The sequence below is a fragment of the Papilio machaon genome, chromosome 1, assembly GCF_912999745.1.
Source record: "Papilio machaon chromosome 1, ilPapMach1.1, whole genome shotgun sequence".
NCBI classification, from domain to species: domain Eukaryota; kingdom Metazoa; phylum Arthropoda; class Insecta; order Lepidoptera; family Papilionidae; genus Papilio; species Papilio machaon.
The window spans coordinates 7,950,594-7,977,515 of record NC_059986.1 but is presented as its reverse complement, the minus strand read 5'-3'; the positions used below and the strand labels follow the sequence as shown (position 1 = coordinate 7,977,515).

Genomic DNA, 26,922 nt, shown 5'->3' with positions numbered 1-26,922 from the left:
ACAAGTTCCTTTGTTAGAGGAATTTTCTCTGTGTAACATTTCTCCGAGTTGAGCGTTCATTCATTCATCAATTTGCTTTCTTTGGCGAATACATTTCAGCTCATAATTATCGCATTAGTTGCAACAGAGTGTCGCATACCTGGAAGACATTAGTCACGGGCGAATCACAAATGACTCGCTGAATCACAACTCGGTTAAAAGAAGTGGGCGAGATGCAATACCGCTTTATTTTTATAACTTGTGATACAATTTAGGTAGCTAATATTAGATCTTTTAAATACGTCCATGGCATTTATTTGTATTATTCACAAGTAACATTGAAAGGGATTTCCTTAATTGTTGGTGGCGTGCGCACGCGCACTATTAAAATACCGACGGTGAGAAACATCACTGTTATCTGTCTAGTCAATACTAAGGATTAACTCTTCAATGCCGAGTTTCAAAATACTCTGTATCAAAGGACGTCTGTCAATCGTGGAGATATTTGCTTTCAAACAATTTTAATCAACCAAAAATAAATAGTTTTTTATTCTCATATAGAAGACAAATATGAATGTGGAAATGTGTACGAATAAATTTGTTTTCTACTGGATATTGATTTTAATAACGTTTTCAAACTATATGAAGTACATATATACATATACTGGTAGTTATGAGCTACGCCGTCCGTAACTAAGTTATTCAATGTGTGCTTCCTAATCACGGCCATGTTCCATCGCTCCGAGCAAAATTATATTATGCAATAGGAGAACATCCTGTTTTCCAGGTCACAAACAAATATTAGATTTGTGTTATAATTTAACTACGTAACATTAATAAGTTAGGGTTGAGTTTTTCAACTCTCTAAACATAATGTAAAGAACCAAAATTTTCTTAATACTAGCTATAGCCCGCGATTCCGTCCACGCGGAATTAAAAAAAAAACTTAATATGTTGCTTATGTGTTCTTCCAGACTATATTCTACATCTATGCCAAATTTTAAATCTCAAAATCGGTTCAGCCGTTCCGGAGATATCTTCAAACTAACATCCATCCATACATCTAAACTTTCGCATCTATATCTATTCTATCTATATATGTAAAAGAAAGTTGTGTTAGTTACACTATTTATAACTCAAGAACGGCTGAATCGATTTGACTGAAAATTGGTGGGCAGGTAGCTTAGAACCAGGAAACGGACATAGGATAATTTTTACCCCGTTTTCTATTTTTTATTCCGCGCGGACGGAGTCGCGGGTAAAAGCTAGTTTATAATATTAGTGGGATAAAAATCTTTTAATACTTTTATATTGTGTTGATTGACAACGAAAAAGAGTACTGCCAAACAAAATGTTTAAAATTGGGCCAATCAAAAGAGCATTAATCCAGTTTTCAACGTAATTTCAAACCAAAAACCCACATCCCTTTTTTAACGTAAAAGGAATTCACTCGTTTTCGATTTTCAAAGTTTATTTTAAAATAACAATATGCATCGTTAAAAGATGCAATCACTGAGCCATCATATTTCTTTCATGATGTTGTTTGCTTTTATTTCTCATCGAAATCAGCACCAACATTGTATTTATGACGAGCATTCAAGGTCACGTCGACAAGAAACCGCATGTAAACCGAACAAAGATGTTATAAATAAACAAAACTGATTAAATTAATAGAAATTTATGTTTTAAATTTGTTATAAATTAATTTTAAAATCAGAACAGAATGAACCTAACAAACTATATTTCCTTCAAATATAATCTGAGATACCATTTCCAAACACAGTTACCGAGTTATTTACGGCATTGAAACAAATAAATTGCTGTTTAATTAGACGTGTATGGAAACATAATTTAATTTAAAATTTCGAAATTATTAAATGACATACCTTTAATTATAATAACAAACACGTAGGATTAGCGACTCCGATAAATTATTTTGTATTAGTTCCGTGTTTCAAATCTGCAGAATCTTGTTCCAATTTCTTCTCATTAGTAAGTTTTTTTTTCAAATATAGCACTAATATGTTGAATATGTCTACTCAAAGTACTATAATAGCGCATTCGTACAGGCACTTATCACGCCGCCGTGTTAAAACTCTGCGTTGACAGCTCTCGAGCGATAAAGGCTCTAAAACCAGTCCTCTTACCGTCTTCCAGTTCTCAAAATTCAATACTACTTGATAAAAAAGCGTCACGTTTTGAAAACACTGCCGAATTTGAATTGAAAATTTGCATTAGTTCTCTTTGAACTATTTTTAGCGCGCGTTTAAAAAGCGCCTGTGCAAATGGGGGCTTAGGCCATTTTTATTTTTTATATAAATCACTATTTTGGTTCTATATATTCAATAGTTTTTATTATATTGCCCTGACAGTAAGCAAGACGTAAGTGCACTAGAAATAGCTTATTGAGTGCCCCTCAATATCGCGCTTCCACTTGACTTTGAGACGTGACTACGTACATATAAACTACGATTTAAATATATGAATAAATTTGAATTTAATTCAAACACTATATCAGACTTTATGTCCACGGTGTACAGTACAATATTTCTGACAATATTCAAACTATACGTTAAACACTGACAACATATTCACTGCAGTGTCATTGAATTCGAATTAAAGTTCATGGACAATGAAAGCAAAGAATGTATACAGGGTGATCACCTTTCAAATTGCATGAACTATAATATTTTAACAAACTAACTTTTAGAGTTATTTACTTCACTTAATCTGCATTTATTCTTCGTACTAACGTATTAATAGTTTGTATAATATTTCCTCAGCAATGCAAACTTAATTGAATATAGATTTATTCTATGGATCGCATATTTGTGAAAGGCATCGTATTTTAAAGTAACTACCTACACTCAATATTGCAAACAAAAATTCCATGCTTCGATTGGAGACAAATTGTGTATTAGGTTCCTTACCCAGTAACACGGTCAAGTGATAATAAACAACCTTTATTACTTTTAAGAGCAATCTGACGTCGCGACGGCGGTTAGTTGGATAATAAATAACCGAATGTAGAAATCCAGGATACGGCAGTTTATGTCCCGGGGGCGCGACACGCAATCTGTCCGCTGCTGGCGCAATTCGTTACCGAAACCGTGTCGTGTAATTGTTGATTGTGTGCTCTTAGCGAACGTCTTTATTAGGCCAGAACTATAATAAAATTGACATGTAATAATAGTACAGATAACACGAAGATGAACTGATTTTTCCCCCTTTTCATTTTATGTATTATAGAAAAAGGAAATAGACTTTTTCTTTGCACTTGGTAGGCAAGCCATTACCGACGCCTATTGGACAATCAATCAGGTGAATGAACAGTTTCGTACTATCTAGAAAAGAAAACATTAAAAAAAGAAAAGTAAAAATGTGTTTTTTTTTTTAAATTGAAATAAAAAAAACTGAAAGCTACGCTAAAAATTATATTTATCCAATTATCCGAACCACTTATACCCGTACGTAGTTGACTAAGGAAATTTATTTATTTCACGGTCATGATTCTTTTTATGTTTGAATTAGCGAAAAATAACATCGCAAATTGCTCATGAACGATTCCAATAGTCAAAACAGTTCAAAGTAATAAATACATTGATGACGGAAGTAAAAATATTTGTTGGATAACGCGATTGAGAATATAAACAAGTTTTCAGAAGTTTGTTACGTTCGTTCAAAAACTGAAATTTGTAAAAATTATCGCGAATATAATATTTATTAATTGGAAGCAATCTGACGTGAGTTAGTTCTTTTCCAACTGTTATTTTACTCGGTAAGATAATAAAAACAAACAATGAAACCAAATTTCTAAGAGCCTTGAAGCCAAATGTTACCATTTTAATACGCGTGGTAATTTTAACCGCTCAGATTGTTTTCGTTCTAAAGAAATTTATTAATAAAAAAACGCAATCTAAGCGTACATCTTTATTTTGAGCGTTACTTGATATAAAAATGCATATTAGTTATGTTATTAAAGTAAATAATGTAAATTGTTTTTACGAAAATTGTTCTACTCTAGTATGTTAATGATATGAAAACTTATTCCCCTGGCCTCTTAAAGTCAAGGCAAAGTACGATAATAATAATATACCAGATAATTTGATCTTTGAGCTCATGTTTCATTCAAATATTTCATGACCTTTTGCTTTGCTTTTTTAAAATATTTCAACATTAAAAAGAACAGATTATTTTTCTTAATATATAAATTAAAATAAAATGTATGTTATTTTTATCTTAAGATACGTAGGATGCGGAGGACTCTATAAACTTAGGAAGGCATTGGGGAAAGCCTATGTCCAGCAGTGGGCAGACAAAAGCTGATGATGATGATATTTAAAGTTAAAAATCTATTATTTTAGGTATCCAGTCTATATCGTAAAATTGTTGTCACCTAGTTAATAAAATAAATAAAATATATTTGTATATGTATAAGATGCAAAATCATCTTCCCAATATTGTAAATGTGAAAGTTTAGATAGACGGATGGATGGATGTTTGTTAGAAGGTATCTCCGTAACGGCTCAAAGGATCTTGATGAAATTCGGAACAGATGTAGGATATAGTCTGAAAGAACAAATAGGCTAATTATTAAGTTTTTTTTTAATTCTGCGCGGACGGAACTCCGGGCGACACGACAGCTAGTAATGTATAAAGTGAAATAAACAGGAATGATCAAAAGGCTAAAACTAACTTATTGTTAACGAAAACTGTATCGTAGCAAGGACAAAGCTCGTGTTACGATTGACGTCGTAGCATCGCTACGACGCTACAGTGCCTCATTGTCGCTACGACTCGTAGCTCCTTCCACATTGTGTCATACACAAAGGGGAGTCTATGAAAAAAGATGCGAGTGTTTACCATATTTTTATTTACTTACGAAAATTTAATATTCATGTGTAAATATTGAGCTAATAAGTTGTTTTATAACTTAGACAGTACAGATTTATGATGTTTTATACAATTGAAATGTCATAATTTTAAAAAATTATCGAATAAAGAGTTAAAAATAATATATATAAATATAAAGAATTTTATTTAACAGATATTCTCGAAGTCAATTTTAAGCTTTAATTGTTATAGGGATTTTACCTACCTTTAGTGAACTTACAAAAATATTAGATTTCAGACGATATTATTTGTCTACAATACACCACAAAGAGTTATAAACAACGGATCAACGGGGGTTAAGATACTAGAACAGTTCTGTATTAACGATACTCGTATATCTTTTTTTATGAAAAAAAAACAACACGATAAAGGAAGACGACGTCTAAAATATAGTTATTCTTATAGGTCGTAGACCTCTTCTGTAATATAAATTATCATACTTTATATTTGAAAATTATATTTTATGTAAAAAAATGCTAAAACTTTATTTTTTATTATTTTTGTAATCCAATTCGAAAAAGCAGAAAGTTCTTAATTCGTCTGTATTATTTGTTATATATCTTTATTGCTTTTAAGTATCGGTGTTCAATAGTCAGGATTTCTTTCATATTCTTGATTTTAATCCAATTAAAAGATAATTTTAAATAACATTAAATTGAGTGATTGATGCTTCTGTTTTTTTAATGAAATCTGTCATATTTAGGTTATCCAATTCTATGAAATAGTCCCGAAATAACACTTTTGTATCCAATTATGCTGATTTTTATAAGCAGGGAAAAAAGAAAAAAAGCTTCAAGTAAAATTCATGTTGTGTTTATAACTTACGTAAGTTCCACTACATTGCACATATACTCATTCAATATGTTCAGTTCCTAAGGTTGCAGTATGTTAAAATAACTTGACCTTTAATACAATACGAACTCTACAAATCCAGTTGAACTGCGCTGCTTCCGAGGAAATTGGCTTAGAAGTAAATCGCAGACTGAACTTATGGTTTCCTGGTAATATGGGCTATTTTAAGGAGTTTTCCCGATTTAATTCCGCGCGGACGGAGTCGCGGGCGACAGCTAGTTTATAAATAAATGAATTCGAAAAATAAATTCTGTGCGTGTTTCCAGAATTCACAAATTTATATTTATACATTTTTTGTCCTGTAAAAGATCTATAAAGCATCGATTCCCTAGACAGAGCGTACAAAGAGCATTTTCTTAAGTTCAATCAATAGGTATTTTTATTCAAAGGAAATAGGAATCCCACATCCGGACCGATGCTACTTTAATTTGTCTACCCCAAAAACAATGGCAATGTCTTTGATGTACAATCGTTTCCCACCCACAATCTGATTCTAGTATTATTGTTTATTCGCGGTATGTGGGGCACGTACTAATTTTCTCTTGTCATATAACTCTCAATAGTTATTATTATGAGACCTGTTTTGAGCGTCAGCGGCTCTGTGTTTAAGCACCGAAGTTATTATTTACAGATCCAGGTTCCAAATACAAATGTGTTTTTTGACTTTTTAATTTCTTATGTTCTTAAGGTGAATGAAAATATCCTGCAACCTGTACATATCTGCAAAGAAATTCAAATATGGTTGATTAAGGCCTAGTCAACCTTGACTAGTGTAGGCTCCGGTCACCTCTGTGGGGATGTACAAATGAGCTGATGATGATCTATTTACTATAATCAGAAATAACACATCGTCCGTACACAACAGCGACAAATGTCAGAGTGAGTCGGTGTATATGCGAACGGAGTTGTGTATGAGTTATACTCGTGTGTTGTTCACAGATGCGTTTCCCGGAAGCTGTCATTTACCGTCTGTTCTATTGAAAGGTAGGCGGAGGTGCGTCGCCTTCAACTTGGCTTATTTACACGACATTGAAAATTGTTGATTGTTTCTGAATGTGAATGCCAATGAATATATAAGTACATGACACGTTTCAACGAATACTTTTACATCTGTATATACGGCGAATTTTGGTAATGTCAATATGTGACTCATCAGCATTTGTACCTAGTCAATAAGAGATTGGTTATAAAATAGCAGTCCCAAATTAAATTATTAACTGTTAGACATATTATGTTTGAGTTATCTCTATTTATAATAAATTATAAAGTCGTATGTTTTTGTAATCCACAAGATTTTAAGCACTTGACGCGACACATTTGGCAATCCTTGCAAAAGGTCATCGCCCTGCAGTGAAAGTCTTTCAGTTTACATCGATGACATAATTCATGGATTTCTCATTTAAATTCAACTTTCAGAGGCTTACAGTAAGCCATTGAACGAAATACTCTAGTTCACAGAACAATTACGTAACCGATAATTGGTTTATATAAACGCGTAAATTTCAATGTTTAGATTATCGTCATGTAATAGAAGTGTTAAATGATTATAATATACATTTGAGATATGATTTCTAAGCGTCATAAAAAAGAAGAATGTAATCAAGAATCTGCCAAAACCCATAAAAATCATTTAGGAAAATCAATGTTTATTACATGTGAACAATTGCATCCTTGATCTGATTTTTTTTTCGTACAAGCATTGTGAGGCTCTGTGCCGTTGTTAAAGATAAAACAAAACACAAGACATGTAATTTCGTTCGCATTCCAGAGAGCTTGTGCTAATTTCTTAATGTCGAGACATTAATAAGAACATCAACGATAATCATGGTCTTAACAAACTTATTTATACCAAAATGAGGTCTGTACACAGCACTACCAAATACGGAGTTCAAAAGTATACGAGGGTTTGTAAAGTCGGTCATCGGACGATGAAATTGAAAGAATCTGGTCAGCTGTGTCTCGCTGCACGCCTGTCAGAGATCAACGCTCCCATTGTGTCGGAGTAAGTAGTGGCAAAGAAAATTAGGCTCTGGATTCCACTGATATTTTCGTGAAAACGAAAAACGCTCGCGGGGCGGGCGGCCGTTGCTAGCTACGCGCGTATATATAGAAGTGCACAGCTGCGCGCCGCCCAGTCGTCCGTCGAAGCTCCACGGGATAACACGACCAACTCGCTGTGAGCATTCTGTCGACATCAAATTAACCAATTGTTTATCAGGAACAGTATTTAATAGCAGTGATAGTTTTCATTCATAGTGTACAGTGACCAGTACGCCAATAGTGTCTAAGAACTGACCGGCTTCCTATCAACCTACCAACTTTGAACCCGGTTTCTCTAACCATATTGTGTCACAATCAGGTGAGTTTGAATAATATGAAATTTCATTGTTTTTCATATTTATTTTCTATCTGTATTTTGAATTAGCTTGTATTTTTATGAAAAGATGAAGGAAAAACTAGAAAAAGTTTACACATTACTCATGTGTACATTGATCTTAATATTACAACGAGTCTTTTGTTTGACAGCGCAACGATATGTTGTTTTTGATTTTTGGAAATGTAACATTCACACGTAAAAAATATTTCAGGTAAAAATATTCACATTGTATTTGTTTTTCATATTAACCAAAAAGTAATAAGTTGTGAATATCTCTTATCATATTGTTTTGGTGATTTCGACCATTTTCAAAGGTAGATATTTATACACCTTAGAGGTATTGGTTTCTACGTAGAGCATTGTGTTCAGAACATTTTTCATACATTTAAATTTGATATTTTGTTTTAAAGCAATATTCTAAATTATAAATTATTTTAGATAAAAAAAAATTATAAACAACAATACTAATGCTACGAGCATTTGCTACGCATATTTACATGAGTTGCAGCGATGAAATACTAGTAAATAGTTGTGTGCTCCATTTCTTTGCGATAAACCAGTCTTTTGTTACATTAAATAATATTTGCTTAACATTGAATTGGTTAAAAATATAAAGTGGTTGTTGTATTAATGTAGCACTTTATGTTTACTCCTACCTAACTGCCTTTAGAAAGCATAAGGAAACATCCTGAAATCACCTTTTAAAGATTTTATTAAACATAAGTACTATTAAAAAGTAAATAAACATTGTAAGTACTAAAGTAAAAAAAATGAAATAAGGTTTAAAAAATTATTATTTATTCCAGTCTGTATTTATAAGTTTAAAGGTAATGCTTTAAAACTGAATAATTTAATTTTCGTAAAATGAAAAATATTTTTCTGACACGTGCCGACGTTTAACCTTCAAACGCAATAATCGATATTGCACATTTGTTGTTGAACTTTGACTTCTGGAAGATATAAATTTTATGAAGCACTAGGTTTTGACTGCGACTGCATCGGAATTAAAAAAAATAAAAATTAAGCAGTCTACACACTATAACAAATTGTAATATATCTCTGTACTAAACTTCATCCCGGTCCGTTCAGCCGTTATGTTATAATATTAGTAAAATGTATGATGTACAAACATATGAGTCAGTTCTCTCGTACGCAATATTATGATGTAGAATCTCAGAGAAAGCTACAAAGATTTACAGACGCAATATGATATAAACAATCAAAGCAAACTCCAGCCTAAATCTGTTGTAGACTGCTCGGACCATGAGTACACAATGTCTGGCTTTGTTATACAATTTCTTCGTCTTGCTTTTAGTTTGACGCATTTTTATTAGTTTAATTAAGCCAAGAATACCTTCGTATATATTCAATTTCAATTCATATACAGAGCAGTGTGGTTTTACCGTCAACATTTTCAATAACATCCGTTGCGATTAATGAGTTCCGAATTCAAAAATTAGAACATAAGCTGAGTCGTCGGTCAGGTATAGTTTATTTAAACAAACAAGCGATTCAAAACTGCCACATGATTCGGCGACGAATTTAAACGCCGAGAACATATTTTCTCAAGTTTAAGCAAAACTTGTTGCTCCAATTAATTTAATATTTACTTAGCAGTACCTTAGTATTTATTACTGCCACTTAATCTAATTAATAAATGCTATGCTAATTAATAAATATTTTCAAAATCCTTTATCATACAGGAACTATTCTAAAAAGACTCTAGGTTAACAAAACGTTTAAATATAGATCGTTAGCATTTAAAATTAATATATATTTGTATTATGCGGTAACCAAATACCGCGGCATTTTCCTAGCGCTGGCATTAGTACAGCGTAGGCACCCCGCTGCCCATACATTTCCATTATCAACGTAAAGCGCGGACAGAATAAACTCCCCAGCCACTTGTACTGATAAATAGCCGTCAAGTACTTTTCCAGGCACGTTAATGGAGTGATTAAGCTTACCAGACATGGTAGAAATAATTTAAAATAAAAACATTGAAACAGAATTGAATTGAAAGTTCTCTGTTGCCAAAGAAGGCGGAAATAAAACGTGTTATCTTGACTTATATGCTAATCATAAATTGCAAAATTTTAATTTCATACATATACCATTTGACTCTTTAAATATTACATAGTGTCCATTGCATAGTATACAAGTAAAATATAAGTATGAACACCTCTATTACAATTTAATTTATAATCACATCTAATAAGACGGGATTGTAAACATCTCTTGATTAGGAATTCTTATCCACAAGCGATAAAGAACGCAGTGTATCGAAGCCAAGGATCTTGACATTGCCAACCACATGATGAGTTACAGCTCTCATCGGTTGTAAAATGACGTAACGTAACCTACGCGACTACTCCACAAGTGTTCGTTGTGTGCAAAATATTTGAAACATGTTTCATTACAACAGATAACGTTTAATTTTTTTAATTTTAATTAAGTATTTACAAATCGATTTCAGCTTTACAAATCAATTAAGACTACTCTAATTAAATTATAATAAGAATTACAAATTAATAAAAATTTGCTACGTAAGGAATTTGCCACGTTCCATAATAGTTTAGAACGATAAGCATTTCAATATCGGTTACGTAACAGACTCAATAAATTATTGAGAAATATTCACGCGTACAATCGAAACAAAAACCAAGAGTTCTCTTTTATAACAGTGAAATAGTACTCCGTCTGTGGAATTTGTCGATAAAGTTATTTTTAAAAGTATCGCCTCTAAGAATATCAGTTGATTTGATTTATGAGTAATGCCGCGACTTCGTAATGATTTTAGACTTCCATTGATGATATCAATCACAAATCAAATCATTCGCTTTTAAAGCTTCTTTCATCTTTTTTTATTTCTGTTAAAATTGTTATATTGCGTAAATCTTTTTGTATCAAATGAACTCCGTCCATTTTGTGATGCAAGTTAAAAATATTTCAACATCGTCCCGTGTGGCTTGTGCAGATTATTTTTGCCACTAGAGATTCACTATCCTATTCCATAATAATACTAATAAACTTTATTTATTAACAATCAATTTATTTCCGTTTAAAATAAAGTATATTTTATTGAAAAAATAGCATTGTATCGATTAAATTCATCTTCATAAATACACCAGTTTGCAAAAATAATTTTGGATTGATCTCGCTATGTATATCTAAATAAAATGCATATCACTGATGTATTTTTAAGAATGTTCAAGTTGGAACAGTTTTATGTATCCTCTATTTGTTCGACTCAAGCAGAAGTAAGCAAACGTCTAAGTATCTGTAACTCAGTCACAATTGATGGGTACAAATTGTTTTTATACAGAAATACATTCTGTTTCGTATCGATCGGAAAATTTTCAATGAATTTCACAGTCGACTTTGCAGTACGCCCACTCCGTTAGTTTATATTCTATCCAGTCAGTTCATTAAAATAACTGCGGGCATGTTTTGTATAACACTACTTTATAGTAGCCTACTTTTTATTGAAAACTTTGTAATCTGAAAACAGTGAGGTAGACAGAACTAAGTTGGAGAAATTGAAGAGAATTTGAAATACCCATGGTACAAAATTACTATGGAGATAGAATGTTAAAAAAACGAGTTCCATATTTACTAAACAGTTTACCTGAGGACATAAGACGTGAGCCTAAACTTGGTAAATTTAAACAATTATTAAAAAAACACTTGTTAAATTCATTGTAACCATTTAAGTAATGTAAAGCGAGTGACCTGCAGTCAAACTGCGTAAGCAGTTTTGCGGGGCATGTAATATTTGAAAGTATAACTGTGTAAGTGTAAATTTTCCAAAATAAATAAATAAAATAAAATAAACGATGTGTAAAATTATATGATTTCGATTGGCTAAGAATTGTTTGCTCGTATTTATATGTATTATTATGCTTATTGTTTGTTATAAGAAGAGCCGCTAAGGGCCGTTAAGGGCTTTCTTTAGTGTGCAAGTAGTGACTGTTAAACATATAGGCAGTATGACTGATTAGAGGTTTCTTCAGAAATGTACCACAGGGCAGTAACTACAACCGTTACTCTACAAGGTTACATTTTTATTACCCATATAAAAATGAAAACGACCAAAGGTATTAGGGATTTCAAATAGAGTTATGTAAAAATAACGCGGTTACACATTAAAGCGGAGACCTTGAACAGTGTTTAGAAAAAAAAATTAAAACACTTCCGCATGAGCAGTCCGCAGACACTTAAACTTTTAAAATACTTTTTTATTTGAAATTCCGCGATAATTTTTAAAACTTCAATAGACTTACATCGTCACGGTGTTTATTTTATCTTGTTCATAAAGCGCCACCTAGCCTTTTCGTTTGCCTTTAAATCAATGTTTAAAATAATAGTAAAAAATCACAAATAAATTTAAAATTCAGTTGAAAATCAGAGTGTACATATTTTCTCTGGTCATTTCAAAAATTTTTTTCGCTTGCAAAGAGTTCAATTGGTTAAATATAGAATTGAAAAACAAACTTAAGTAGGTTCCAGCGTTTTAAGATCTATATTTGCTTAAAGCTATGCGGAAATGGAACCAACAAAGCTTGCGCTGGGATTCCGGCCGTAAGACGGCAATAGAGGTCAATGCACTTCACTAGTTAGCAGCTACTAATGCCCGAAACACATGTTATAACATTGGCTTATAAAAAATGTTGGCTAATAAAAATTGAATTTAAAAATAACCCGATACTAAATTATAAAATCGGTATGTTAAGGATATAGGTGAAATAAAACCTTATTATCCTGTGAATATAAACAATTTTAAAACTATACTTTTATAAAAAAACAAGAACACGAAATTAAAAATAATTTGTTGATTTACATTCTCTATATTTTTATAGGTGCAATAAAATCTGTAACATGGCTTTCGCTTAAATGAAGTCGAAACATGTGGTGAGAAATTCGCGAATTGCCTCCGTGGTTTTTGTGTTGAAAACATAACGTAAAAATTGTTTATATAGGCGAAGGACGACAAAAAAACGATACGACACTACACGAGATTGCAGTCGAAAGTCCTCATTAGCCCAATATCTCAGCCTAACCTCACATGACTCGGCCAAACATTGTGCAATCAAAACTGGGTTAAACCGTATTGTTAGGTCCAAATCTAGGTCAAGTTTACAACCTTAAAATCGACCTACATCTCCTTGTAAATCTTTCATGTATATTCTAATTTTTATCGGGAATCCACCGGCCCTTAGTCACAACATCGTGTCTTTGACCTACTCTTCTAAAAGGTTACTTCTACACTCAGTGTTGTGGATTCCGAATGAATAATGGATACATAAATACTCAATCAAAAAGAACAAGATACAAACCCATGGAAAAGACTTGTGTTTATAATAATTATTTAAATTTAGTTTGATACTGTTAACATTGAACTTTTGTTTGTCTGATCGTGAAACAAAGGTTCCGAGGCGTGATGGAACGCAGGGCCGGTATCGCGACACTGAAAAAGTATTATAGGTCAAGCTCAGGTGTATATTTGAAACTTTATTCTTTTAATACCTGTTAACTGTTTTAACCTCGGCTATATTAATAACTTTATATTTTTATGTATCCACGTATAAAGATTGATAGCAACGTCTGAGTTTATTGAGTTGATTTGAAACAAAAAAAAATATTAATAAATTGAATTAAAAAAAGGCTGAAACAAAGACTTGAATATGTTTAGTTTATATCTATGAGAGTAAAATAACATAACACTTGCAACCGTATTCCATTTGTGATAGGCAGAGATTACAAAATAATTACATTTAATATTATTATTTTGATATTTCTGACGTATAAACAATAACATACATAATTATGTGCTTACATATCAACTTTATCACCTAATATGTTAGACGTAGCTGCATTTATCTTATCAACATATAAAGTTATAAGTATATAACAGATATTATTTCACGTCTATAAATAAACAAGTTGACCGATGTCATGTTTGAACCATGGACGAATATTTTTTGCTATAGTTAATAGTGCAAAAATCCTATTACCTTCGTATTAGATTATTAAACTTACTCTTTCTAATTATGATTGTTTAATTTGTGCACAATCCTAGTCTTTTACATATAACATCTTAAGTCTTTATTTCATGCATTCTAGTTTTCAATGTTGGCTGTATCTTTATTATGATGACGATCAGACCGGTCTTAATCAAGTAAAATAATGCTCAATAAATAGAAATGTATGGAAACAATAAATTTTAGACTATTATATTTTTTTTTACCCATGCATTCATAAGTCGGATTCTATGTCGAGTATGAGTCAAGATTAGTATTTATAATATATAACGTATACGTAGCGTACCGTCAACAAAATAATCAACCTGATCCATAGGCTACGTCACAACCTTGCAATAATCGATATGTTGACATTAGCGTAGCGATATCAAGGTCCGTATACTCAAGCAACAATCTTCGGACCTTGATTGCATGGGAAACACTCGGTGTAGACAGACGGCGTCGCAAGGGCACGTCCTCGAAGCGAGCTTCCGATACTTACGGTCTCTAAGGATCGACAGTCAATATAGCTAAGCCTTATAAGATTGCACAACTAATACCAGACCTTGTATCAGATGGAATCGATTAAGTGCCTCTTATTTCTCGAATTTCCTTGTAATTTGTAAATTTTTCTTTTAATTATGATTTAGTGACCGAAATTTAAAATATACTTGATGATGTTTACATTTAATATTAATAATTTAAATGGAAATGATGTTAATTTGTCTACGTTTACAAAACACAGTATTTATATTTTGGCTGCCACAATCAGTGCGATCAAATGGTCACACTAAGGGGCTTCCTTAGTCTACACTAAGGCTTCTTTAGTGTAGTTTCGTATGGGAAATCTGCACTAAGGTACTGCTTAAGTTACCATTTAATGATTTAGAATGTGACAGTTATTGTATTATATATATATATATAGTTAGTTATAGTTTAGCTTTTTGTCGCAATAAAAAAATATCTCAAATTAAAATTCTATATATTCAAAAATCTTCGTATTTGATGGGACGTCACCGACACTTTTTATAAGCCGCATTCAGATGCCACCAAAATATATTTATATTGGCGCCAAACGTAAATAAATCCCTGTTCCGTCGGGCGCGACAATTACGCAGTGGCTGAACATTAGGGATCCGTGAGCAATAAAATTGAGAAAAAAAAATTGATTTGAAACAAGAGAAATATTCTAATACTCCACATTAAAAAGAAAATAAATTATCTTCAAAGTTGTGTGTTGGCGATATTAATGTACAGGGTTTTTAACACCTTCTATTTCCTTTATTACAAAAATATCGTGTTTGAAAATAACGCAGCAAACGTTATATAAAAAAGAATATAATTTTTTTAGTGTTGTTTTTAAAATATTTTTCTTCATCACATGCAAACAAGATTTTGGCGGCGCATGCTTTGCACCGTTTTAAGTTTATTATTTATTTTTCCAGTAAACAATCTGCTTTATTTCTTTACTTAAAAAGACATCTTCATACAGTCAAACATGTACTTTTGCCAAAATTTTTTTTTGCATTTTTATTCCTTTTTAAACGAGAACAAAAAGAGAGCAAATTTTTAAAATGAGCTGCTAAACTCAGCACTTAACTATAGTTCATGATTTTCGATAACTATTGCTCTCTTGAGATCGGTTAAATTACTTAATTTATTAAAAATATCAAATAAAAACAACGCGGAAAAGCAAAAATAGTTCGAGATCGAATATTGATTTTGACGGTTAAATTTTGACCTAGAAAGGTTAAAGAGAGCGAAACATCAAGTACTTTGCCCATAAAGTACTTGTGAATAAAAGAAACTCGTAGTGCTTCCGAATTGTTCGTATGAAGAGAGTAAATTAGTCACATATAGGGTTATTCAACCTCAGGTCAATCCTGTGCTGACGCAAGACGGCCATATTCAATTAATACTCCGCATGACCTTATATGTCATTCAATACAATCGCGTATTGTTTTGTCGCTAACGTCTATTTTTATTACAAATAAAATTTTTCTTTCCACATATAAAAAAGAACATACACAAGAACTAACATTCTCTGTGGCTATTGGTGACTACACTAGTTAAAATTATTTTAAAAAGAAACTCGTCAAAATTTCATTCAACGCTGCTGTAAGAAAATATTTTAACGAATTCTTGTTTAAAATTTTCTTCTACATTATTTTAGTCTTGGCATGTAGTCGCATATTTGAAATACCTACCCATTTGTTACGATGCACCTAAAGTCATTCACAGTTTCATCCGTCACTTCTTGTTGTAAAATTACTTTAGTGTTCACAAAAATAGTAAATTAGACTGTCCGGTGACGCTCGCAGTTCGTTCATAAAGGGATGTTGACGTCATACAAATCCAATTGCACCCAATAAACGGAAGTCATGACTGCCAAAACCACCGTCTTCATTGTGATTTAATTCTTCAAATGTAATTAAATGGCTAATTGCAACCACATGTGTGGAAAGCTCATGGAAATTACACCCGAAATATACAAAATTGATTATCACATTACCGTTATAAAACAGTGTTAACTGCTTTATGAAATAAAGTCAATCGAGATCGCCACACCACGCTTATAAATTTTATTTCTAACAGACAGTGAAATATACAAAAAGAAACAAACAATATCAGCCACGGTCCAAAGAAAAACGGATAAACAACCTATGAAATATATCTCGAATTGACTATCGCATTTCCGTCATAAACCATTTTTATTATATTAAATAAAATAATCTAGGCGGCATCGGCACGTGTTGGTGTATAAATTATTCCAGGCAGGTAGCGAGATAAAAAAAAACTCCAATAAGTTTTATCGTTCCAGAGTCAAGCATAAATCAGAAGCATGAGGGACGAGCGCGCCGGGCCGCCGCGTGTTCGCATCGCCGTCATCGGGAGCTCTCGCGTCGGAAAGTCAGGTGAGACACATCACAAACGAAATAACTAACACTTATCTCCCATTCACTATAATTACTACCACATTTACTTCACATTGTGCTGCGTTAAGAATTGTTAACTTTTGACGTCATCACAATTAGAAGAATTGCGTATTTTTACTATTTTATTGTCTCGCTAATTTATGTTTCTTTGCTCTCGGTTAAAGCTTTGGGATGTGAAAGTTATAGCTATAAATACGATAGCATAAATTTAAAAGTCAGTTGCCAGGTCAACAGACTCTACTGCTGTTCTACAAGCTTTCTGTCTTGACAATTGGTATCCATTAGAGAGAGGACTATAAGTATATAAAATCAGTTATGTATTTCCATAATTTGGTAATACGAGATACATTTTACATTTAACACTTGAAACTGAAAGTATTTGGGTAAATCTTTTAACGTGACATAAATTATTTTTCTTTTAAAACCTTCCGTCTTTTTATTGATTACATCTCTCGACCCAAATGGCCGTGAGTGCCTATCATAATGTGAAAGGTTTACGGTCGACGGGAAGTATTTTCAGTTTGCTCTCACTTTATTATAATTTTATGAAACATGAAGCCGCGTTCAATTCTACTTTCTTTTACGTTTATGTTAACCCGTCTGGATATTTGTACAAATTCAAAAAACATTTATTTAGGACTTCGGTTACAGCTTTTTGTTTGGAATAACATTATTTGCTACTTTGTACTTTTGTTTTCATGATTTAATGAATATTTAACTACCGCTAGTCAAACTTGTTAGTCCATTACATCAGCAGACGAACGCGCGCCGTAGCGATTAACGAACAAAAACTTTTTTAGAAATTACGCTCAAAAAAATAGTAATTTAGGAGATAATGTTATAGCACAATGCGTTTTACCTTAAATAACTGCGCATATTATATATTTACATTTCAATTTCCTTTGCAATTGACTCACCTAACCTAGAAAATGGAACGTTCGAGATATGCAAAGGAAACAAAATGGCTGACCTACATGAAATTACATAAACCATAACAAACGGAATGACCGAATCAACGAATGATGTAACACGAACTGTGACCGCAATTTCTTAAACAAACCAAAAACCCAAAACAATCAATCCAGTTTCATATTCGCGAATTGTAAATGTCAATCAGGATTGCCAGGTTTAAAAACAATTAACAATAAGCGAAATGTTGTGGCTTATAGGCGGAGTGTACGCCAGAAATATAAAATGGGGCTTACCTCTATTGTTTGAAAACAAAAAAATCCTTGGCTCATCTAATGCGGGTAACAGATGTTTTAATATTGATTCACCGGTCTCTAGTTTGGATTAGGAACTATTAATATTTTTTACGCTTGTAATATTAATGATACAAATTTAAACATAACATAACTTCCTTGACTTTATTTATACGTCATACATCATTACTGCGTAGTCATGTAGTCGGAAATTATATGAAAATCAATACATATTGAGCTTAAAGTTATGCTTTGTTACAGCTTTGATCGTCCGATATCTAACAAGGAGATACATTGGAGAATATCATTCAAATACAGGTTAGTATTTTTGAAATTAAGTGTATTAAAAACAAAATAATTTCCGAACCCAATTCAAAATGATACATTTTTAATTCCGAAAAAAACACTAAATAATTATAATTAAAAAGATAATTGCTTTAATGATGCTGAAAATATTTTATAATTCATTTAAATAAATTTAATGCAATAATTTTTTTGTTTTAGTCAATATTATTTAAAGTTTCTTACTTTTAATTATGTTTTTTTTTTTCAACAGATCTCCTATACAAACAGACAGTCCCAATTAATGGAATGCCAGTCGAATTGGAGGTCATTGACGTCTCCGGGTCCAACACTGATAAATTTCCAGCGGAACAGGTAAAAAGAAAAACCATTTTTTCTGACTATATTCAAGCAGTAATCCTAACGTTTGTGATATAGGAAGATTTGGTATCTTTACGATGGTCCATTTGATTCATAACGCAACATAAATATTCGTATGTAGGTTAATCCAGTTCAAGCCGGGACCTTGTTGAGCAGTCAATCATCTTCACCTTCACAAAACAAGCGCAAACTCGAAACGTTGAACGACCTTTTAGGCCGCTCTAAACAACAACACACTCACTATATCACACAGTCGAGAATAACTGCGATTTCCCCAAACTCATTCCCGAGGCCATGTTATTGCATTTTTATTTTCGCAGCCCATCACAACACGGGCTGGATCGCGTTTTTATCACCTTCGAACTATTACAAGTGTAACAGTTTTCGCTAAATATCGCGTAAACATATTAAAAACATCAGGAAACATTTATTGCGTATTAGTTACGCGCTGATATGCGCTCAAATAACAAGTAGCCTAGTTCCGGATCGCTTCCCGAGTTCTTTGATTTAGCTAACCCAGTTATCACTGTAATATTTTTATGTCTCAACACTCGTAGTAATAAGTCTGGATCGATTCTGAAGATATGTTGTAGTGGTCCCTTCCGCAAACTAATCAAAGATTAAACGAAGTCTGAAACTGTTTTATATCACTACAACTGGGTTAATCGCCACCAATAATACTAGCGCTGGGAAAATATGCTCCAACACTATACGTTCTAGTGACCGGGCCACGCTCTGACTCACACTGTTTACACTCCTACTATAATAATTGTACTCTACGTTTTACTCTTTGGAGATTCTAAAAAAATTATAAATGCGAATGTAACATCGTATGTTTTGTTACGTTTTTCTTTCTCGTAAAATTTGCGTTGTTCAAACGGAACCGCGTGTAAAGGATAGTTCGTTGTACTTTGATGTATAAACTTGGCATATATTTTTCACCGTACGCAATCACCTCAATCCTGTGGAATTAGCGCTGCCAAAAATCGCAAAACGTAAAAGTTTTATTTCTGATTCGAACCTCGGCTAACGTCAGTTTCTAATTACTGCTCGTATCTAATAGAAAAAAATCTAAACCGATTCAACTGTTACTTTTTTTTTGTAGACGGAACCGTCAATTTTTTTTGCTTTTATTAATTCAAACAAAAAATAGATTTATATTTATTTTTATAATTTAATTGATGTAACGGAAATTGAGAATGTAAAAATAATTTTATCTTTATTTTATTTTTATTATTTTGCATTATTGTCGTTATAAATCAGTCTGTATCATAATTCTTGCTGACCATTATTAGGCGCCAAAGAGAAATAAAATTAGTTTTCGATTCTTCGTAATATAACAGTTAAAATATTAAATTATCGGTTTGTAAGTTTATTTTAATTGTTTTTTTACTTCCGCGAGAGCTCACAATAGATGTTGTGGAAAACATTAATTCTTATGTATAGAATTTATACTAATTTACAAGTATCAAATTGAAAATATAAAATATCACTTTCCAAATGCCCGTAATTGTAACAATCCCATTTATTAAAAATGTCGTCGAAAACATTTGATTTATTCTTTCGTACTATACAAAGCTCTCATTTAATTTACTAGAACTGATGAATAACAATATGGCGGAAACAGTTTGTATTCTACTATTCAGGGTACGCCCGTGACTTGCTCTAGAGCTATATTTAAACAAGAATGCTGACTCCGACACAGTAATTATTCATCGAGACCAGATGTATTCGAATACTCATTTTACATATATCTAATCTCATGTCACTGTAAATCAAATTAACCCTTTTTTCAATATTAAATTATTTTAAAATCATATGGTATATACGAGGCAATAATAATAATGATTATATGTTTTCTGATGTAAAAAAAAAACAATTATATGCGATGTTACTAAGTATTTTGTTTAACAGTGGTTGCAAATCATTATTGGTTAACTGTGTTAGTTTCCACTACCGAAACATATGTACCAAAACATATAACTATCCCTCTCATTCTGTTCTTATAAATGGTGATAGCAATATACTCGTAATTCTGTATATTTCTTAAGACGGTGCAAGTTCACTGCAGACGAAATATAAATAAAAATCACGTAGTAGTTGTACGTAGCAGATCTTTAAATCCCATACCGGAAAAAATTTACGCGCACATTATTATATTCTCCAGCTTCAATAAAACTACGAATCATAAGGAAGACCGTGAAACTAAGAAAACATAAGAGGCCATTAAAGTGAGCTACCGATTTCATATAACGTATCGTACGTATAGCTTTCGTGCTCAACAATAACATTCAGAAAAGTCAGAGCGGAATCGTAACATTTTATGCGCGAACATTATACATCTCGATTAATTTACGCAACCATAAAACGTAGACAGCCATACTGAATCTAGTATCTTTATATCATCATCAATCTATATCAATACATTGGTGAATCTCTATACAGCAATTGTGAACTGTCAGCAAATAGTTTGATGAATTAAGAACGGCTTAACTCACGTATGATTGTCCGACGACCGACTACTTCCGTACTAGTCGGTACCGTCACCGGACGATAATACAGGATTTAAGCTGTTCTTAATTAATTTATTATACTCTCACGAAAGTTTAAACACTTTAAATAGTTTCATACAAGTCTGTCCAATATTAAAATCCGTTTGACGTGATAAGTGCGATGCGTCCTATACCGACTTGTGGACGCTTAGCGTCTTTGTGAGATTTTTTCACATATAGATTTATTTTAAAAGCACCATAAAAAACAAAACAAATATAGCGTGGGTAGAGATTTGTAGTTTCCCAGTTTCAAATCCTGGCACAATTATTTTGTTATTTATAAATCTACGTTAAAACTAACTTATGTTAATTAACAAAATTTACACATCGCCAAGATATTTTCAAACACGGATGTTATCCGATATCTTTTTAAACACTGAAAATTTGAATTAACAAGGTCATTTCTACATACGAGGGATTTATATAGGAATATGTATACGCCAACACTCTTGTTATTGTTATTTTGATATTGTAACTAATAATAGTTGTAACGTAACTTCACTTGCGCAAGACTAGACAAATAGCACAAGTATCCATGACGATGTTTCTATTACTTCAAGTTTATTCATATAAATGTATACATAGTACGTGTACGTGCCAAAACCAAAATAATAGTTACTACGATAGATTTTCCATTTATTACGTCATTATAATCCGTCTTTTTGGACGCACAAGAAAACCAAGAAATCGTTCTGTTAACCATTAGAAATATCTTACAAAAACAATAAGCATTTTAAATGAGCAAAACTACGAGTATGTAAATAAATTGTGTTTTTGTTTATCATAACACAGTACGTTTTCTTGAAGTGAAATAAAAATTAGTCTATACATTCGTAGCTACAAATACCTAGTACATCATAGCCTCCTGTCTGTCTAGCTTCTATTGTTTTTCATCGCTTTGTCGGTTTGCATAAAAAACTTACGTATTGTACTCAAGTTTTTTGTTTCCAACTTTTACCTAAAACCTAGATATACGAATGTGAAACTCTCAAAAAACGTGGACGATGAATCAAATGTCTACATGTAAATATATTAAATGTTGACTTATTATTGTTACAGATACAATGGGCTGACGCGTGTCTCTTAGTTTACTCCGTAACAGACAGAAGCAGTTTTGAATACGCTACAGAAGTTTTGAACACATTAAAAAAGAACCCGCCCCAAGGCAGTCCCGCGCACGGGTCAACCTCTGCAACCATGCCTCTCGCACTTCTCGGGAACAAGACTGACTTGGATCACTTAAGACAGGTGAGGAACTTTTAAGATTCTATAAGATACTTTGCCTTTTGAGGAGAGGGGATACGGTACGTGTGACTTGACTCAATAACAAGTGACTAGACCCTCAGGGGCCAAGTTCGAGTGCGATTGAAGAAGGTCCAGGGATCTCTATTGAAAACAAACGTGACTTAATTACAAACAGCAAATTCATATTACTTTTTAAATTATTTTATTTTAATCAACATTTAAGTTAAATAATTTTCCCCTCCCTTTTAAGTTCATTTCAACAACAAGTCTTCTTTAATTAGATTAAATTCCCAGTACTTAAATGTCATCGCGTAGGCGTCGATATTTCTTAATTGTTTCACGAGAAAATAAATATCAGGTTTCTAGACTTTTCTTGACCGTATTAAGTATTCGTCTAATATTAACATAAGACAAGGACGAAGTACTTAATATTTACTTTCATTGCAGCCAGTAAACGCTAAGTGCTAATCAAGGACAAGAACACAGATTAGCTTGAATATATTACTTAATGTACAATTGTAATAAAATAAAGTATCAAGGCAATAAAAGATTTATATTTTGAGCACAAGTGAACATTCATTATCGTGTTCAGACTCATTCTAAAATATGTTTAAAATTAAGGGAAAATTATTAATAAAAACAAAGGACAGTAAAACTTACAGTGTCTAAAAACAAAAGAATGCATGTAGCTACAATATTGTTTACATTTTCAGTTCGTCTTTAGTAACTAGTAACATATGTACACGTGCTGCATACCGCTGAGCCAGACAATATTGCAAAACTTTTGACACGCGGAGACAATAAGCGTAGACAACGTCCTTGTCGGCTCCATTGAGATTTGCTCGCTAGACTACGTTGAATATATTCAAAGCTCGACATGAACTACTTTATTTAAAATTTATTTTTGTGTTGTAAAACCGACATATAACGAATGATCTATACAAATAAATAATATTTATAATAAATAATATCAAATAGGAACAGATAGAAGTAGACTAAGAAATACGTTTGAAAACTAACAAGAGTAAAAGATTTTATTCGCATATATGTGATAGTGTCCAGGTTAGTGTAAAAAAAAATGTACTAGAACAAATTTTATTTTTGCAACTTTTTCCTTATGTCTGTTGAGTCAATTTTGCTATCGAGTTTAGAATGCATCATGAAATTATATAAACACTAGCTTTTTCCCGCGACTCCGTCCGCGCGGAATAAAAAAAAATAGAAAACGGGGTAAAAATTATCCTATGTCCGTTTCCTGGTTCTAAGCTACCTGCCCACCAATTTTCAGTCAAATCGATTCAGCCGTTCTTGAGTTATAAATGGTGTAACTAACACAACTTTCTTTTATATATATAAGATTTTATATATCATACAGAATTGTTTATAAATTTTAATGTAGTGTTGATTCATATATTCTGAATAAACTTGTGCACTAGAATTTTCCAATTTGTTTGTAAACGAAAATGAGTAGTTTTTGAATACAAAAATATATTTTAGTGTCTCGATTCTTATTTAAAGATTTCGATTCAAATCAATTGCTACTTTATTATCGATGAAAATTATGATCCCAATAACGATGTCTGATCGAATACAGAGAATTTTCATTATGTTTATTTGTGCCGCTCTCGGCATTTTACAAATAATACGCCGTATTTTATCTTTATTGTCTGATATAATCTTTATTGTGACTTTCCGATATTAAGGACACCTCAACATCAAACATGTTAATATTATTTATTTATAGTTTATTAATATTACATATCAAGTACTCATGTCGTATATAGTATTCAATATACACGGCTGCAGGTTTTAAAAGTTCACTTATATCTAATCATTATTAATATTCTTTAAAATTATGACACAATAATAAATACTATAAGCTTTTTTATAACTGCCATACTTAAATCTCTTTCGTTTCCAGGTGCCAACAAAGGAGGGTCAGGCGATGAGCCAGGCGCACGGCGCGTCGTTTAGTGAGGCGAGCGTGGCCGACAACTCAGGCGACCTCTATCGATGCGTCGACCGCCTGCTCGCCGACGTGCGCCTGCCCCAGCGCACCAGGAAATTCTCAGTCACCAAGATGCTCGGCTCGCTAATAGGTCAGTAGGTTTAAAGAGCCTGTGTTTGACTACATCAGACAACACACATCACAAATGTGTGGGCTTCCTCTATGAATCTTCATAATATATTTACAATATCCCGTCCAGTGTGTTTCTTAACCCCTTTGCACTCAAGGCCCTCTATTCTACGAGAATTGTTCCGTGTATCAATGACTTGTGCCACAGCCACAGCTTATTCATTTACCACATGCTATTTTTCTAACAACTTTTTAAAAACACTTCTAAGTGTCACAATTACTTATCAACATCTTCTCTATCTTCAGGAACTACGACGAACTCCAGCGGCACGAGTCGCAGCGGGTCTGTTGTGGCGTGTCCACGAGTGCCGGCGCCCTCGCGACCTCCTCTGGCCGCCGCCGCGCCCTGACCGCGCTGATGCCTAGCCGGCGCCTGGCTGGCCTGCCTCCCAGTGCCCTCGAGGTTCACCTCCCCCACACCACTATCAGCGGGAATTTAAACAAACTTTTGGTGAAGAAAAGACGAAGTGAGACACCAGTTTATTGGCTAAATTATGGATTAGTAAACGTGATAACAGGCATATTGGTATCTTTTCTAGAAATATCGATGTGATAAATATTTAATCGTGCCGTATTTCTACAGACACTGGTGTATGGATAATTCAACTCATTTTGGCGCCCAATATGATATTGTGCGTTATGTGCGTCTGATACAGAGAGTGCTTACTTTTACGCGCCAAGTAGAGTTGAATTATCTATGAAATGATTTTATAGGAAACAAAAGATGATATGAAATGCATACTATAAGTGAACGTGACAAGGTAATGTTAGTGGTATATGGGAAGGAGACGAGGGCTTTTGTTTACCAACAACAATTTGGTAACTAGACATTAAGATATGAACTCTAAGTGTCGGTGCAGTTAGTGCTTTATTGTGTATCGCTTCTATTGGATTATAAATGTGAATGTATTACCAGATATTATTGTCTCTGTTTTTTTCTAAGAAAATAGAAGGGGTGATAAATGTGTCTATGATAACTACAGACGAAACCGTAACATAGTTAATTGTGTTTACTATGAATGTGTAATTACGTTCAATTTGGTAGTTATGACAATAATTTTGCAAAAATTAATATAAACGTAAAATTGTAAATATCTCATTCATCAATAGCTAAATGAAATTAAAACGATGGAAATAGAATCAATTTTTTGCCGTAGAAATATTTTCAAGTGCTATAATTGTTGCAATTACAAATGACTGAAGTCATGGAGTTAAGGAAATTATGTCTCAAGTAATTAGTAATTAAAAAAAAATTATAGAATGAAACTTTTTAGGTTATATATTTGTGACACGACTGTGCTTATATTAAGCTACAAATGTACAGTAAGCTTCGCTGGTGGTACTCTAACAATAACGATTATGATCGTAAATATTGTAACAATGCGTATTCCACACTATTTAAGTGTCACTGACCTCTATACATGTACAAGCAATAAACCGTGACATTTTGTACCTATTTCGCTATTTTAACTCTGACGGTTCTGGCTGCTAGTGGTGATTTGAAATATTAGTAGATATAGAATGTCTGTAAGGAACTTGAACAGGCTTGTCAGAATGAAGCAAAAGGTGTAATTTCCAAGCAATGGCCTATATGTATTTGTAGAGATCAGTAGTAGCGTTACAATGCATGTTATAGTCGGCTGTTCTTTTTCATCCTGATTGTTTATATAAATTGTAAGTTTCGAAATACATATTGTTGTCTCTGTTTTGTCAAAGATAATGTAAGGTACGACAATACGTATCAATACTAGTGTCACTGCAGTGCGATTTCGTGAGTAAGAAGGGGTGAAGTTTAAATTCGGTGTTAGGTAACTTTGTTGTTACTTGGAACACCGCGAACGATAGTGACTGTACCTATGCATGTGCCAAAGATTTATCAATGTGCGTTAATATCTTTCTAATTATACATTTATAATTTATTTTCATTGAATATGAAATACTATATAGTTATGGAAATTACCCTCTTTATATACCAAAGATGTAATTATTTTTTCTTTATATAGATATAAATTACCTAGGTAAAGAGTACAATGAAGTACAAGAAAACGCAATAGTACAAAAAAAGA

General features: G+C 32.6%; 1 protein-coding gene across 1 annotated transcript; it reads left to right on the top strand.

Annotated features, from left to right (window-relative positions):
• The first annotated feature begins 7,870 nt into the window (after positions 1-7,870).
• LOC106713762 (ras-related and estrogen-regulated growth inhibitor-like protein) lies at positions 7,871-25,763 on the top strand. The gene is made up of 7 exons (XM_014506620.2): positions 7,871-8,083; positions 16,943-17,036; positions 18,521-18,577; positions 18,816-18,916; positions 22,534-22,722; positions 24,641-24,818; positions 25,103-25,763. Exons 2-7 carry the CDS (start codon positions 16,964-16,966, stop codon positions 25,204-25,206), a joined length of 702 nt encoding a protein of 233 aa, XP_014362106.1. The 5' UTR covers positions 7,871-8,083; positions 16,943-16,963; the 3' UTR covers positions 25,207-25,763.
• The last annotated feature ends 1,159 nt before the right edge of the window (positions 25,764-26,922 follow it).